The sequence below is a fragment of the Molossus molossus genome, unplaced genomic scaffold (genome assembly GCF_014108415.1).
Source record: "Molossus molossus isolate mMolMol1 unplaced genomic scaffold, mMolMol1.p scaffold_m16_p_5, whole genome shotgun sequence".
Lineage (NCBI taxonomy): Eukaryota > Metazoa > Chordata > Mammalia > Chiroptera > Molossidae > Molossus > Molossus molossus.
The window spans coordinates 35521075-35539404 of NW_023425388.1; the positions used below are offsets into that span (position 1 = coordinate 35521075).

Sequence of the window (18330 nt, forward strand, 5' to 3'; positions counted from 1 at the left end):
ATTTCCATATTGGTGAACATTTAAGTCGTTTAAGTGTTTCCCCCATATAGTACCTTCATTTTTCTTTTTAATGAGCATACTTTTTAAAATAAGCACAATTTTGAATGATTTTATCAGCTTATTATGAGGTTTACATGATGTTATGTATGGTAAGGTATCTAACACTGTTAGATTCCTTTGAAGTATATTTTTGCATTCATTTTTAAGGTGAAATCACAAGACTCTTAATATCTGACCTATTCCAACATATCTGCCCTTTTGCAGAAAACTAAGCTTAGAGATCAATATCCGAACTTGTATGTAAACTTGTATTCCAATATCCCTTAAGAAGTCAGTGCTCACTGATTTTCCTCTGTGATATCTTGTAGCACAGCACAAAGGTCAGAACCCATTTGTAGAGTCTTGTAGTCTTTGTCAATCATTTCAAGTTTATTAGTCATGAATTCTGGCTTGTTGACTGAGTCATAGTTGTTAAGAAAAGTAAACAAGTGCATAATGCCTCAATTAATAGGATTTTCTTTGGACTAATGTAAGGAAAAGTAAGGAGTATCAAGAAAAAGTATGAGTAGGTATTCTTTTAGTGGCTATGGTGGACTAAACAGTAGGAGACAATTCTCTTGCTGAGAACACGAAAAGTTGCATGTAATATAAAAATCGCTTATCTGAAGACATCAGAGAATCATGGTAGCCAGAAGAGCCAATGAGGTGAGTTTGCCCCTCAAGGGATTGATTCATAAGTAACATAATGAGATAGGCTGAAAAGATGAGAAGGAAGTGGCTGCTAGTGGGAGAACTTGACACAAAGTTCTGAATAATGAAAACTAAGGAAGTCTGAATAAAATATAGACTTTAGTTAATAGTAATAGATCAATATTGGCTTATTAATTAAAACAAATATACCATACTAATGCATGATATTTATAAGCAGAATATGGAATGTATGGTGTATATAGGAACTCTGTACTATATTTGCAATTTTAAGTAAGTCTAAAACTGTTCCAAAATTTTAAAAGTATATTTAAAAATGAAGGTAAAAGAATACCTTTTTCTGATGAAATGTGAAAAACAAAATAGTTGCCAACAGGTTTATATAGAAAGAAATACTAAAAACTTTTTTCAGGCAGAAGGAACATTATTCCAAAAAGAAACAGAAATGCAAAACCTCCAAAATATATCTCAAAATAACCCAAAGGAAAAATGTGTATGTATATTAAGAAATATCTTTAATTGAATGATACTTAAAGAAAAACCTGTGAGATGTAGCTACTGCTTTATTTTTAGGAAAATATATAGCCTTAAATGAACATAATAATGTGATATGATTTCTCAAAGAAGGCTGTCATCAGTTTCTTTCATCTCTGGACACTGCGGTTTTCACACTGCAGTTGAAGGAAGGAATTTGTCCACCTCTGAGACTCTCAGCTGCCCCTGTGACTGCTTTAACCAATAGATAGATCAGAGGTACTTTTGTGTGACCTCCAAGGTTAGATCATTAAAAGTATTACAACTTCTGTTTGGATCTCTTAAAATGGTCTCTCTGAGGAATGATAGCCTCCATGTAAAATATCTCTACCCTGAGACCACTCAACAACAAAACATCAAAGACAGGCAAGTGGAGTGAGAGGGAGATGCCCAACCAATCCCAGATGTTTCAACTGTTTCACCCAATTCTCAACATATGAGTGAAAAGGCCTGCATGCAAGTTTAATCCCAGTTACCACCGGACTACATGTGGAACCCCAGCTGAGAATCACCCAGCTAAGCCCTTCTATCCTCAGAAATGTGAAAGATAATAATTATCTTTTTAAGTATTTAGTTTGGGAATGTTTTTTTACACACTTATAGATAACAAGAAATCTCTGAGAAGATTATAGGTTAAAAATTTATGATCTGATTTCTACCTCAACATCTTAGAAGCAGAGCAATAAAGGAAATACAAAGAAAATAGAAGACAAGGATAAAGATCATAGAACTAAACTAATTAAATGAAAAGGAGGAATACTTAAAAATCAATAGAGCCAAAAGTTTGTTCTTGGAAAAGATGAAGATAGATGGATGGATGGCTGGATAGAAGATAGATAGATAGATAGATAGATAGATAGATAGATAGATAGATAGATAATAGATAGATAGATAGATAGATAGATACCAAAGCTGCTTTCAAAAGGCACACATTAATTATATTTTTAAAATCCTCACCTGAGGATATTTTTTCATTTATCTTTAGACAGAGTGGGAGGGAAAGAGAGAGAGAAACATCATTGTGAGAGAGACACATCATTGGTAAGGCAGACATTATTTACTTAAGGAGTAAGAAAGGGGACCTCACTACAAATTGGACATATTAAAAAAATAATATGAGAATATTGTGAACAACTTAGCAATACATTTGAACATTTATATAAAATGGACAAAATCTTTGAAATACATAATTTATCCGCATGTTTAAATGAAAATCTGAATATTCTTATTCAAGAAATTAGATCTGTTATTAAAAGCTACACACACATATGCATATGCTCACACACACACACACATACACACACACACAATCTCAGTCCCAAATGGCATCATAAATAAACTCTTCCAAACATTTAAGTAAGAAATTCCAAGAATCTTGCAGATTCTTTTAGAAAAATATAAGAGCAAAAACTTCCCCACTTGTTTTATGCATACAGTATGACCTGGATACCAAAATTTACTAAGAGTATTATAAGAAAAAAAAAAGTGCAGGCAAATCTTTCTTCTGAATATAATAAAAAAATAATAAACAAAATACTAGCTAAAAAAATCCAGGAATAAACTACCTAGGTTTCTTTAAGAGTTTCAGCTTGTGAGCAATTGCCCCACCAGCTGGAAATCTGCTCTGCATCAACAGAAAATCAACAAGGGAAAAAAAGTGAAACATTAAAAGTTTCAAAGATTACTGACCAGTGCTTCATCCGAAGAAGAATATAAGAAATTATATTTTAAAGTTGGAAAATGGCCGTGGAGTGAATGGAAGCTACACAGACCATCTCCCAGGACCAAACTGGAATTACAACTAAAATAAAGATAAGTCATCTGGAAAAATCAACTGAAGAGCAGCTGGAGAGAACCTTTATAACCAAAGACATAAAGAGGACTCAAATTTAGACTGGTAGTAGGGGCAGAGGCACAAGAAAGTTGGCTGGATGCCCACGGAGGTACCTCTTAGCTATGAGCAGTTCCCTCTGAGAAGTCAGGGGTTAAAACCACAAGCTGGCTCCCCAGCACAGAGTGATGGAACAGGAAAGGCACCCACATAATACCAGGCTGAGAAAATCACCAGAGCAGAGGTTTTGTCTGGCAGGGAACACCAGCACCTCCCTGAAGGTCCAGAGCACTAAATTACAGCCACAATCATTCCTCGTGGGCAGAGTGAGGTAGAGGGAGGGCATACTGGACTGGAACTATGTAAGGAGAGTTGGGGCTTCATGGCACTGAGGAGAGAGCTGGGAAGGAGGCCATCAGGAGCTCTATGCTGACTCATCTCCCACAAGACAATAGCCATCTTCCTCAAAAAGCCCCTTCCCAGAACTGAGTTAGCCTGGGGGAGAAACAACTGCCCCTCCTTTTGGAATTTAACCCACCCAGCCTGGAAAAGTGCAGCCTGAGGCTCATTAATAGCCAGAGATTACCTGTCAGCCAGTAGGCAGAGAAGAGCCTCTGAAAGCTTTGAGCTTTGGATCTGACTCTCAGATTTGAGGTCCTGTCTCTGGGGACTGAGCTATGAAGGCTGAGGCCGGAGTTTCTATGCTGAGCCACTTCCCCATCCTTCAATAGCCATCTCTGTCAAGTGGCCCCATCAGAGGGGCTTTAGCCTGGGAGAGAAGCAACTGCAACTACCTTGGGAATTTACTACCACCCAGCCCAGAGAAGAGCAATCTGGGATTCATTAATAGCCAGAGACCACCAGCAAGCCAGTAGGCAGAGACAAGTTTCTAAAGGTGTTGAGCCTTGGGCCTGACTCTCAGTGTTGGGTGTTGTGGCTCTGGGGACTGAGTTGTAAAGGCTGAGGCCTAGGTCCCTGTGCAGAGCTAATAACCCACACTGCAGAAACCATTTTCTTCTCAAAGCAACTTTAGTCCAGGGGAAAGCAATTGCCCTACCAGCTGGAAATCCTCTTACCCTGAGCCCCCACTCCCCCAGGGATTTTTCATTCAGTGGAGGGCTACAACCTGAGGCTCATTAAGTAACCAAGACTAATGGTCAGTCTGCAGGCAAAAGCTCTGGGATAATTGACTTTTTGCATGGCCTGAGACTCTACCCAGGAAAGTAAGACTAGACATTGGTGTTTCATGTGATTCCCTCCATACTTATCCAAACCCAGAAAAGGGAGCCACAGTCAGTAGCACACCAACACTCACAGAGAAAATTTGATGGGCTCAAAACCCTCTGAGACAGCAAAAATGGTGAAACAAAGAAACAAACCTCAAATGAAAAAACAATAGAATTCTACAGAAGGGATAAATAAAATGGAGTTAAGCAAGTTATCAGAGGTAGAGTTCAGAGTAATGATTATGAGGAAGCTCAATAGCATGAGTAAAGATATAGAAACGATGAAAATCAACCAATTGGAAATGAAAAACCACTAAGGGTAATGAAGAATGGCATAGAAGAAATAAAGAACACATTGGGTGGAATAACCAGCAGATTAGAAGAAGCTGAGGATTGGATCAGTGAATTAGAAGACAGGGTAGAAAAAAAATCACCCAATCAGAGAACCAAAAAGAAAAAAACAATTAAAAAACAGGAGGATAGTTTAAAAGAACTATTGGACAACATGAAATGTAACAACATCTACATTTTAGGATTACCAGAAGAAGAAAATGAGCAACATTTAGAGAATATATTTGAAGAAATAGTGGCAAAAAACTTCCCTAACTTGGTCAAGGAAAAAGGCATATAAATTCAGGAAGCACAGAGAGCCTCAAGTAAGAAGAACCCAAAGAAGCCCACAGCAAGACACATCATAATTACAATGCGAAATATTAAAGACAAATAGACAGTCTTAAAGGCAGCAAGAGAAAAGCAACAGGTTAGCTACAAAGGAGCCCCCATAAGGCTATCAGCTGATTTCTAAACAGAAACACTATAGGCAAAAAGGGAATGGCATGAGATATTCAAGGTAATGAAAAACAAGGATCTTAATTCAAGAATACTTTATCCAGCAAGGCTATCATTCAAAATAGAAGGTGAAATAAAGATCTTCCCAGATAAAAAAGCAGGAAGTGAAACTGTCATTATTCACAGATGACATGATATTTTACATAGAAAACCCTAAAGACACCATCAAAATATCTATTAGATTTATAAACCAAACAACTTATATGCATCTATACATAACCATATATGGACATAGACAACAATGCTTGAGGGTGGGGGGGGATAGGAAAGAAGTGTCTGCAGAGAAAGAGGAGAAACATCAGTAACAAAAATAAATAAATTAATAATAAATAAATAAATAAATAAATAATCTATTAGATTTAATAAATGAATTTGGCCAAGTAGCAGGATACAAAATTAACATCCAGAAATTGATGGCATTCTTACACCAATAATGAACATGCAGAAAGGGAAACAATCCCATTTACCATTGCAACAACAACAAAAATTCTAGGAATAAACTTAACCAAGGTGGTAAAGGACCTGTTCTCAGAAAACTACAGGACATTGAAAAAAGAAATATAGGAAGATATAAAAAAGTGGAAATATATATCATGTTCATGGATTGGAAAAATCAACAGCATTAAAATGTCCATACTATCCAAAGCAATCTACAGAGTCAGTGCAATCCCTATTAAAGTACCAATGTCATATTTCACAGAACTAGAAAAAATACTCCAAAAATTTATATGGAATCATAAAAGACCCTGAATAGCCACAGCAATCTTCAAAAAGAAGATCAAAGTGGGGGGGGGGGGGAGTCACAATACCAGATATCAAATTATACTACAAAGCCATTGTAATCAAAACAGCGTGATACTGGCACAAGAACAGGCATATAGATCAATGGAACAGAACAGAGAACCCAGATATTGACCCAAGTCATAATGCACAATTAATATTTGACAAAGGAGCTGAGAGCATATGGTGGAAAAAAGACAGGTTCTTCAATAAAGGGTGTTGGGAAAATTGGACAGCTACATGCAAAAAATGAAACTAGACCACCAACTTACACCATACACAAGATTAAACTCAAAATGGATAAAAGACTTAAATGTAATCCATGAAACCATAAATATTCTAGAAGAAAACTTAGACCGAAAAATCTCAGACATCATACATAGTTGAATTTTCACTGATACATTGCCTAGGGCAAGAGAAACAAAGGAAACAATTAATAAATGGGACTACATGAAACTAAAAAGCATTTGCACAGCAAAAGAAACCAGCATCAAATGGAAAAGGGAGCCCACTCTCTGGGAGAACAGATTTTCCAATGATACATCAGATAAGGAGTTACTTTCCAAAACATATAGAGTACTCATACAACTCAACCAAAGGAAGACAAAGAATCCAATAATAAATGGACCTGAATAGACACTTCTCCAAACAGGACATACAAATGGCCAGGAGACATATGGAAAAATGCTCAACATCACCAATCATCAGAGAGATACAAATTAAAACAACTGTGTGGTATCACCTCACACCTGCCAGAATGGGAGCAATCAACAAATCTTCAAATAACAAGTGCTGGCGGGGGTGTGGAGAAAAGGGGACTCTAGTACACTGCTGCTGGGAATGCAGACTGGTGCAGCCACTATGGAAAACAATATGGTGTTTCCTCAAAAAATTAAAAATAAAACCACCATTTGACCCAGTGATTCCACTTCTTGGAATATATCCTAAGAAGCCCGAAACACCAATCAGGAAGAATATGTGCTCCCCTATGTTCATAGCAGCACTATTTATAATAGCTAAGATCTAGAAACTGCCCAAGTGTCCATCATTAGATGAGTGGATAAAAAAGCCATTGTACATTTATACAATGCAATAATATGCAGCTGTAAGAAAGATTTCTTACCTTTTGAGATGACATGGAGGGACCTGGAGAGTATTGTGCTAAGCAAAATAAGCCAGTCAGAGAAAGACAAATACCACATGATCTCACTTATTTATGGAACATAATAAACAAAATAAGCTGTCGACCAAAAGAAATTCAGAGTCATGGAAGTAGGGAATAGACTAACAAACCTCAGAGGGATGAGGGGTGGGAGGGGTGGGAAGAAATAAACCAAAGCACTTCTATGCATATATGCACAACCAATGGACACAGACATTAGGTTGACTAAAGCAGGAAGGGAGTTGGATGGGAAGGGGGGGTCAATTGGGAGAAACGGGGAACACCTTTAATACTTTCAGTAATAAAACTAATTAATTAATTAAATTTAAAAAAATTCAGGAATGTATAAAAAGCATAGTATATCATGACCAGGTTTCTTGCAGGAATGAAAAAAACAATGTTATTAATCACTTAACAAAATTAACAAGAAAAACTATACAAGTATCTTTATAGATTTAGAAAAAGTAGTAAATAAAATGTAACACCTGTTTATGATTCAAATAATTAAGAAACCTGGAGTAAGAAAGGAACTTTCTTAAACTGATGAAACTAGTATATGCGTTTTAGAAACTCTATGGTATACATCACTCCCACAAGGAAATGTTAAAACTATCCTGATTTCAGAAGCAACATGAGGATGGTCATTGCCAGTACTTCTAAGGACCAATCTACTTGACCCACTAGTATAAAAAACAACAAAACAAAACAAAACACTATTTTAAGAATTGGACAAACGGACAGAATATTTGAAGGAGCACTTCAATATAATGTTATCCAAATGGTCAAAAACAAGAAAATGTGCTCAACCTAATATATCATCAGGAAAATGAAAATTGAAATCACAATGTGACCCTATTATATACCTCTCAGAAAAATAAAAATGAAACAAGATAAAACAGAATATTCCAAATTGTTGGCAAAGTTAGGTAGCAGGTGATCTCTAATACACCGGAGGTGGGAATGTAAATTAGAATAACTTCTTTAAAAGATTATTTGCCTATACCTCCTAAAGTAGAACATATCATATCTTGTCCCAGAAATTTCAGTCCTAGATATTACCCAGCAGAAATATATGTAAGTTCATTGAAGACATGCATGAGAATGTTCATAACAATACTTTTTATAACGACCAAAAATAAGAAACTATCCAAATTCCAATTAATGGTAAAATAAATAAATGAAAATGGTGATATTTTTATAGAATTGAATAATACAGGGTGGGGCAAAAGTAGGTTTATAGTTTTTTGTATAGAAAATAATACAATAATCAATAAATAATAATGCAGGAACAAATTATGTTTTGCATACTCACAACTGTAAACCTACTTTTGCCATGCCCTGTATACAGGAATAAGAATGAACAAACTACAAGTATATGCAAAACATGGATGTATCTCATAACAAAATGCCGAATAAAAGAAGCCAGACACAAAAAAATAAACACTAAGTAAGATTCTACTTATATAGAGTTGAAAGACACAAAACGAACCTATAGTGATTAACGATCAAGATAGTGGTTCCCATCAGCCAGTCAAGATACTCTTTGGGTGCTAGTAACATGGTTTTATTGTGGTTGCATTGGTATAGTCCAAATCTGAAAACTCATTGAACTATATATAATTATGATTTGTATATTTTTCAGTGTATATGACACACCAGTGAAAAGTTAACTAAAAACAAACAAAAGCAATCTCAACAACTGCACATCCAAGCTTCAGACAAAGTCAGTTATATCATTTCATTAGAGTGCATTACTCTAATTAAAATAAGACATTATGGTTTTATCTCATGTAATCTGAGGTCAAAGAATGATATCACTCTGTAATGGTACACTTTTACGAGAACCCCCAAAATCTTTTTGTGTCTCTTCATAGGAGGCTAATTCTGTGTACATGTCTAATTGCAGATATAAATGAGTGTGCCGTCGACAATGGTGGCTGCCAGGACCAGTGCTGTAATACAATTGGCAGTTATTACTGCAGGTGTCAAGCTGGCCGGAAGCTGGGGGAAGATGGCCGAGGATGTGAAGGTAACAATGAGGACTGTCTGCTTACTGATAAGGAAAGAGAGGACATCTCTGTAAGGCAAAAAGGAGGGTTTGTCTTTTATCCAGAGCCAGTTGAAGTGCCTGTGTGGAATGTTTCAAGAGATCTTCCTCTCATGCCTAGATTACAAAATTGTAACCCTAAGAACACTTGAAGTAGCTTATTATAGGAAACATATGATTATACACTGGTTTGTCATGTTCTGATTGTGGAATTTCAGTCCTTCATTTAAATCCCCGAGAAGTATTTAAATACATATTTTTGAAAGTATTTCATTTAATTCTACAGTAAAAATGGTGCTTATCATAAAATACTCATATGTTGCTACAATAGAAATGGAGGGCACAGAGCTAACCACAGATATTGTATTCTTGGTGTAGACTTAGCTTTTTCCCATAAACTTCGATTTTCTGTCTCCTTTTAAAATTAATTCATTCCATCCCTTATTTATTAATTCATCATTTTGTTCATTTGACAGTCATTGAGTTTCTGCTGTGCATCAGGCATTATTATTCCATGCTCTGGGATGTAAAAATTAATGAGAAATAAATTCTTCCCTGAAGGAGTTCACTGATTAGCAACAATGAAGACGGAAACATAAGCCGAGACCTAACAGAATGCTATTGTAAGACATTAGGACATCGGATAAATCCAGTGGATTCCAGAAGGCCTGGGTTTGAGTCTCAGCTCTGCCCCTTCCAACTCATGTAACTTTGGGCATGTTATTTAATTTTTCTAAAACTCTTTCCTCATTTGTAACATTTAGGATAATGGTAGTTCCTAAAACCCCAAGAGTTGCTCTGGGAATTAAATAAGATAATGGATCTAAAACACTTTCCCACAGTGGTGGCACATGGTGGGCGTTCGTATGATAACTGTGGATGGTACTCTCATTTAGATTGCTTCCTTCTCTTGTTCGTAAAAAGAGGAGATGGGGTACAAAAAAGGATCCCCTGAACCTTTCTACCTTTTTTTCTTTTTTTTTATCCTGACACAAGGACTTTTTTTTTTTTTTTTTTGCATTTATCTTCAGATAGAGAGGAGGGAGAGAAGGAGAAAGAGAGAGACAGAAACATTGAGGTGAGAGAGACACATCGACTGGTCACCACCCACATGACCCTAACCAGGCGGGGACTACTGCACCTGAGGTATACACCCTTAGCGGGAACCGAACCCAGGACTCTCTGTGCCACGGACCAACGCTCTAACCGCTGAGCAAAACGGGCCAGGGCCTAACTTTTTTTTAAATATTTTTTTTCTTTATTGATTTTAGAGAGAGAGGAGGGGGAGAGGGAGAGAGATAGAAACATCAATGAGAGAGAGCATTTATTGGCCGCCTCCTGCATGCCCCCCACTGAGGATCAGGCCCCCAACCTGAGCATGTGTCTTGACTGGGAATTAAACTGGCGACCTCCTGATGCATGGGTCAATGCTCAACCACTGAGCCACATTGGCCAGGCCTTTCTAACATTTTTCCTATCCATACTATCAAAATGCTTGAGTATTTTATTAGGTCACTTAGAAAGTCATTTATTCTAACTTTGGTCTCCTGTTGACCTTACAAAATCATACTCATTTCTTGACCTGACAATGTCTGTTCCTGATGCAGCATAAGTGAGGAAGCTGGTAGGCAAAAACAAAACAAAGAAAAGACATCAGCCGAAGGCAGCTAGGGCTGGGCTGTGGGTTTGAAGGGGACTGTCAAGACAAGATGAGCTGTAGACGTGAGTAGGCCGGAGAGTTGAGCAGTTTCTCAGGAAGGGGTGAGTTCAGTCCTTCTGCAGGCAGTCACAATAAGGGTTCCAGGTAGGCAGCCAGATGTTCCAATGCAGCTGCATCTGGGCCTTTCTGAGACAGGCTTTACCACATGCAAGGTCCTCTGCCAGGAAGGGTATACATTTATAGAGGCAAGCCCTGAATTCACTCAGGTACTTTTCTTCTAAAGTAAGATCATCTTTATTTCTGATAAGATTGTTTGGTAATGGCGTTTCCAGTATTGATTCAGCATCAGAGAACGAGAGGAGTCAAGGACCCCACAGTGTCCAAATGAAAGGTAGGGCAATGACCACTGAAGCATGGTCTATATGATAAGAATCTTCTTTGTCATTGTGACCCCTGCCTTCCCTGACAGGCAGCATTCTCTTCAGTTCCTTTTGGCTGAGTATCATTATCATCCTCATTATCGTTATTATAGATATATTTGAAGAGTTCAGCATAGCAATTAGCCACTGTTAGATATGACAATCATTATTTTTTATAATAGTTATTAGGTTGATAAGGCATGATGAACTTTATACCCACTGATTCATTTACGTGGAATTACATCATGTTTTATTGAAGTCAGTCACTCTTCAAATAAATGTCAAACTGTTAGAGAAGTGATTTCTGTGGTCTTATTTAACTGATGTTTATTTGTACAAAATGAATACATGTAAGGTCAGTATTTGTGAGAATCAAGAGTCTGATACGGAGTTAACATTTACGTCTTAGTTACCGAGATGCAGAACTGGGGATGGTGGTACATAGTGGAGCAACTCACCAGTGAAGAACCACCTGTCAGCCTCATACTCAGCCTCCTTCGCTTTTCATAGCTTTAAATTACTATTTGGCAGACGTGATGATGCTAGAGATTCAGTGTACTTGGTTGTTGAACATACAATGATCTCAGATTTTGAAATTGAGTGTGTTCTAAAGCCACTGCAAATGAGCATTTCAGTTCATGTGAGTACACTAATGAGTCATTCATATTTATTTACTGGATGTTCACGGTAAAGGTCAATTGGTTTCAAAGGCCATTGTGTTGAGTACTACAGACATAGAATTAAACAGTCGTTTGAACAGACTTTTTCTTTGCATTAGTATAGATTGAATTTAACCTGCTTGAATTGCTTTATAAAATACAGATCAACATTTTAGTAGATATTTGTTGTACCATTAAAATAAATCTAGAGTCTACCCTTCAGTGGAATTAAAACATTTGTAAATGCTCTTGTTAGCTAACCTGATTCTTTAACCTTTTCTCGAAAGAGCTATACATTTGTGGAGAAGGCTTCTTGATTAGCTAAGTTTACATGATTATCCCCTTCTCCAAGGCATAACACTGACCCTAAATCATGGGGTTTAATTCACATTGCAGATAGATTATATTTTACAATTTTTCTTTATTGATTTGAGAGAGAGAAAGAAAGGGAGAGGAAGAGAGATAAAAACATCAATGAGAGAGAACATTGATTGGCCACCTCCTGCATGCCCCCTACTGGGGATCAGGCCTACAACCTGGGCATGTGCCCTGATGGGGAATCGAACCGGCAACCTCTTGGTGCATGGGTCGATGCTCAACCACTGAGCCACACCGGCCAGGCTGCAGATAGATTATTATAGGGTATAAATTAAAAGGGAAAATAAAGAAGAAAAAGAACTGCCTACCAATGGACACTGTGGGGAAATATATATATATATATATATATATATATATATATATATATATATATATTCAGTTGGAAAAATCCAACTGAATTTTATTGGCTATTAAATTCAATTTTCCTTTTTGTTTTGTTTAGGACTTTTACCTCTATAACCACGAGTGAAACAGGCCAGTAATTTGCCTTTATCGTCTGATTTTGCTGGCAGTGGCTCTCGACTAGGGCGGTTTTGTCTCGCAAAGACATCACAGCTGAGAGGAGTACTAGTGCCCAGAGGATGCTGAGCTTCCTCTTCTGTTCCCTGCTCTACAGGTGTGAGGCCTCCTATTCTACCTCACATGCTGCTTTTATATATTCTGTTTCCTTTCCTTTCTTTACTGCAGATGCTCAGCCAGTCTATAGAGTTTCAAATAGTAACAATTTAACTTTACATTTTTAGAAGGCTCGTATTTCTCAAATCTGTATGTAGTTCCTGTCTGCTGTAAACTCATTTTGATAATTGTATCCTTTTCTTTTACCATTTCGCACATAGCTGTTTTGTATTCTGCATCTGATTCCAAAATCTATGGTTCTTGTGGGGGAATCTAAATCTAATGTTTCTTATTTCTAGGCTATTAGACCTTATACTCTCCTTCCTTTGATGTTGTGTATACCTCTAGTATAGAACATCTCACAGAGCACTGTACTTATTTACACATTTGTACTATCTTTTAGGTTGGGAATATCTCCTGGGAAAGGGTTATGTATTACCCGTTTTTCAATCCCAGCTCACAGGTGTTTAATACCTAGCAGAATTCCATAAATACTATTGAATGAATGAATGAACAGATGGATGGATACACATTGATTCAAATATAAATGCATATACGCATATAGTTAGTACCCTTTTATTTATTTCCTTGTCTACAGATTCTAACAATATTGCATGTATTATTTAAAGTCTGGCTAATTAAGCCATTGATTATCAGTAGGTCTTTGTGTAAATATTTTCTGGTAGCAAGTCTGTTTTATTTGAAAAGATAAATCACTTTTTTTTTTTTCTTTCTAGAGGGCAAGTCAGAGGGGTTTTTTTTTGTTTGTATTTTGTTTCTTTAGCTTAGATCAAACTTTCTGAAGTGTCTGCTGTGGCTTGTCTAAATTATCAGTGGAGCAGCATAACCACTGTGACTTTCGGAGAATGTAGTCCCATAGACTCAAGGAATTGTTCTAAATAAAGTGGTAACTAACATTACTGTGTTTAATTAAGTGAAGAGACAAAGATAATGAACATTGATTGAATATTTTAGATATAGCCTTCCATTTGGGAGAAATAAATGAACATAAAGGTATGTTGCTCAATAAATTGACCTTTAAAATATTTAACAGCTCTGGCTGGTGTGACTCAGTTGGTTGAATGTTGTCCTGTGCATGGAAAGGTTATAGGTTAGATTCCTGGTTGGGGCACATTCCCAGGTAGTGGGCTTGATTCCTTGTCAAAATGCATGTGGGGAAGTGGCCAATTGATATCTCTCTCTCTCTCTCTCCCCCCCCCCTTCTCTCTCTCTAAAAAACCAATAGAAACATATTTTTAAAAAAGTATATAACATTAACTTTGATAATTTTTTCAGCCAAATATTTTCCTGAAACACATTAGATATTGTAATGTGAATAAAGAGAGTATGTAACTCAGTACACCATTATCATGGAATTATAGAATTTTTAGAAAAGCAGGCTTCTGTAGATTTCCCAAGGAAATTAAACAAGCTCAAAGTGATCATTGATAGGCAAAGTGACACTGGAAGCCAGGCTTTCTTATTCTCCCTCAATGAGCCTGCCAGGCAGAATGAACTGGTCACTAAGCAGGTAAATCAGAAGGATGGAGTCACAGAGCTACACGGGCCAAGGGACCTTCAATTCATAGAGGCTGCAGTCGGTCCACAGAGGAGGGAACGTAAGACCTGGAGAAACTGTCTGATTTTCTCCATGTCCCAGACAATTTATTTATAGAGCTAGGAATGGAATCCAGTTTTTCTTTTCCCAGTTGCCATTCTTCCCAACTGACTAATCAATCTGGTCAGTAAACATTTATTGGATAACTACCATGTGCTAGCACTGTGTTGGGTGATTTGAGAATACCAGAGTGGTACAGAAAGAACATGGTTTCTTTTGTCACTGGGTTTCAGTATCATTAAACATCCTGGATATAAAATGAGTGTGTGCTATTTTAAATGAAAGTACAAGTAATTATATTTTATGCTTTGAGAACTCACCCAGGCCAGCTTCTTGCCTCCAAGCAACAGTGTTTCTAAACCAGCTGGTTGTTTATCCTGGTATTACAGATCTCCAGGGGAGGGTTCCCTAACTCCTTTCCACAGTCTGTTTAATAACCCTTGCTAGCACAACAACCTTCCTTAGGTGGTATATATATTGCTCCTGCTGAAGTTTAAGCCTTTTTTATTTTATTTTCTTCTCAGTTCAGAAAGACTTACCTCGTCAGAATCCTCCTTTATAGTAATTCTCCCCACACGTACAGCACTCCACTGTGTCCCTCCTCAACTTAAAAAACAAACAAAAGAAAAAACACCTTATGCCAAGTACTGGAGTCTTGGAAAAAAAGTATATCTGCCTGTCTGTATGTTTACCTACCTACCTAGCTAGCTATATATTCATCTATCTACATACATAAATACATACATATTCAGGTTTGACTTCATAAAATTCACTTGCAGAAATAATTATTATGGATTTTTCTATTTCTGTGTGTTGTGTCTCGTAGTATTTATTATGCCTCCTGAACCTCCGCCAGCTATAGGGAGCATGTAGAGGTAGTAGTAGTTTCTTAGCCTCCAGGAGCTCACAGTCTATTGGGGTGATATATAAATGGGAAACAATTTGAGAAAATTCCCATACTGTTTATCTTCATATACTAAAGAAAAAGTTATTCTTTTAAAATTTTTCAAGACATATTAAGAATACGGAATTCATTTTGTTAAAAAGCACCACTTAAAATTCTTGGGACTTACCTTAGTTGACACATCAATGTATGCACAGTGTTCTTTCTTCTCATCTCTCCATCCATCCATTCACCAAACACGTGTTAGACCCCCAGACACCGTGGGCTACGTTGAACAAAGAGCACACACTTTGGATTTTAATATTGACTCTGATATTTACTAACTGTGAAGCTTAGGCCAAGTTACTTCGTATCTGTGGGCTTTCCCAACCTCCTTTCCCCCACTTTATAGCCACAGGAAGAGGGATGTTCATTAGTGTACAATCCTGACACCTCTTTGCCCTCTCACTCACTCCCTTCTTCCCAGGGGACTTGGAACAAATTACTTCATTGGCAAGTTTGGGAAAGAGATGTGGAATTCAGCCTACCTTCCTTGCTTCTCTTCAGATCCTGTAAATGCCTGCAGAAAGGGTCCATTCGGGTCTGTTCTGCTGTGTGTACGCTTAACCAGGGCAAGACCCCACCTGCGGGAGGCAGGTTCCCCAGCCACCCCTGTGGTTTTGCCTAAATCCGCATACAATTTGAGGAAGCCCCTTATTGCTGCCGCCTGTTAATCCCTTCCCCCAGTTCTAACTGTAACAAAAATAAAGCCAATATTTTGTCTCCATCTGCCTATTTGGGATCGAATCTCGATGAATTCCAAAGTCAGGCAGGGAACACAGACTAGTTATTGCACCCTCCCATGTACTAACACCTTGCATTTGCCTAATACATCATATGTACTCAGGAAGTGTTTCTTTTTTTCTCATTTTAAGAAATGTCCTCCTATACAATATGTTGTTGAAGATAAAAATATGTGTAAGGTTATCTTTCCGTCTCCAGGCAGCTTCCAGCTCAATAGAGGAGATAAGGTGGGGACACGGACAGCCTCCGTATAAGGAGGTACACGTGAGTCAACACAGGCACAAGCGAAGCGCTGTGGGAATTACCCAGAGCAAAGGAACGCACTGTGGAATCACAATGGGCTGCAAGGAACAGGGACAAACACTCATCATTCAGTCCTGGGACCCAACCGTCGTCCCCCCGCCCCCAACTTCCTTAATTTTCTTAAACACTTCCCTGTGGGAACAGTGCCTCATACCCTTGCTGCTGGCACCCGTCTTGCTTGGCACCAGAAGGCATCTGGGAGTTTAATGACAAAGCTGCTGCGGCCATGCCCAGTATGGTTCTTTGTGGAAACTCGGACAGTGTTCTTAAGTGTCTGTGCCTTTTAGGCTGGAGAAAAGACATATTTTTCAAATCAGAAACGCTGCTACCAAAGTGGAAATCCACTTTATCTCTTTATCTCATCCTTTAATAAAGTGTAAATAAAGCCCATCATTTCCCCCCGATAATTCAGAGTGATCATTTCACCATCTCAGCTTTCAGCTAACGCGTGTTATAGTCAGAAGTGTGTTTGGAAGGGAGGCGAGCTGGAAGAGACCATTGCTGATATAAATGCTCCAAGATTAGCTGGTACACTTTCCAGATTTCATCAGGGACATACAGATTTATGGCAGTTATGGCTTCTATAGGTGGTGACAGAAGAAGGAGCCTAGAAAAAAGAGGTCCCAGAAGACTGTGGCTGAAAAACAAGACATTTCTCACAGGGGCCTGTTCTTTGGAATAAGCCAGGACAAAAATTAACCGCAGGCAAACCTGCTGCCTCAGTGGGCCCCACTTGCAGAAATAATGACACAGAAGCAGCCAATCAGGACTCGTGGCCGTGTGGACATGTCTGGGAATGGTGGGCAGCCAGGGAGCTTCTTCAAAAGTCTGGAACATGGTCCTTGAATTTTACCGTATGTCAGGAAGTATAACATACGTTTTATTCACAATTATTTTTAGTTTTCTCTAGTCAGTCATCTTAAATATGAGCTGATCATTTTGAAAGATTATGTTGCTATATTTTTTATTTTTCCCCCAGGAAAATTTCCCAACTGTAGTACCCTGCTGGAGTACCTCAGATTTGTGTTTTTCCTCTAGATTTTTAGGTTATGGATCATACCTCCTAAAGGATCTGTATGCTCCTATATTCCAAAGAATAATCTTTTTAGACCTCTGAAATGTAGATGATTGGTTCCTGCCTTCTCAGGACCCATATTATTTTCTATTACTATCAGAAATTTCTTCATCAATTTCTAAATAATGGAGAGATTTTGTTTCCTCCCAATAGGTACTCATTAAGAGGTACTCTGAATATCTGTGTAATTTATAATCAGAAAATAGGCTAGTTAAGGTTGACTTGTCACTGTCCTGTTGGTTTTCATGTGTTTATTTTGAGTAACCTGAAGACTAGTACTCCCTCAGTATAAGATCTCATAGGAAGAATTAAAGCTACTCATTTCTTATATAATTGTATACCTCACTTCATAAATTCAAGTTAAGTTTTAGTTTTTATTATTCATTCAAGGTTTTAATTTTCTAACAGGCCAATTCTGTGTTTCCTTGAATATGATTAATGTCAACAAAAAGGGATATCATTCATTTTATTTAGTGTGGATACATTTGATGGCTCTATTTTACATGCATTGTCAGTAAAACTAAGCGCACAGAATATGCATTTTTACTTTATATCTTTGATACAAATGTCTCATTGATAATAATATCTCCTAAAACTAGTATATCCTGTAGATATGTAGAGTATTTCAGGCTATTACAGCATAAAAATTTATATATTTCACCATTCCTCATAAATAGGAAAGAAATATTTAAAGAATCATATCTGGAGAATTTTTCTAAACAGTATCGTCTGTTTGTCAAGGGGATGGTGGACCTCTGGAATTGTATAAACGCATAGGC

The 18330-nt window shown here is 37.5% G+C and overlaps 1 protein-coding gene and 1 long non-coding RNA gene across 2 annotated transcripts in view; one reads left to right on the plus strand and one right to left on the minus strand.

Annotated features, from left to right (window-relative positions):
• LOC118616915 (multiple epidermal growth factor-like domains protein 6) overlaps window positions 1-18330 on the plus strand; it is a 462674-nt gene that overhangs the window by 330330 nt on the left and 114014 nt on the right. Inside the window, 1 exon segment of the mRNA XM_036242486.1 lies at window positions 8997-9119. Coding sequence (XP_036098379.1) covers window positions 8997-9119 — 123 coding nt within the window.
• On the minus strand, window positions 15027-16235 carry LOC118617446. The gene is made up of 3 exons (XR_004956829.1): window positions 15918-16235; window positions 15560-15655; window positions 15027-15092 (listed from the first exon to the last, which is right to left on the minus strand). It is a non-coding gene; the product is annotated as an uncharacterized LOC118617446 (long non-coding RNA).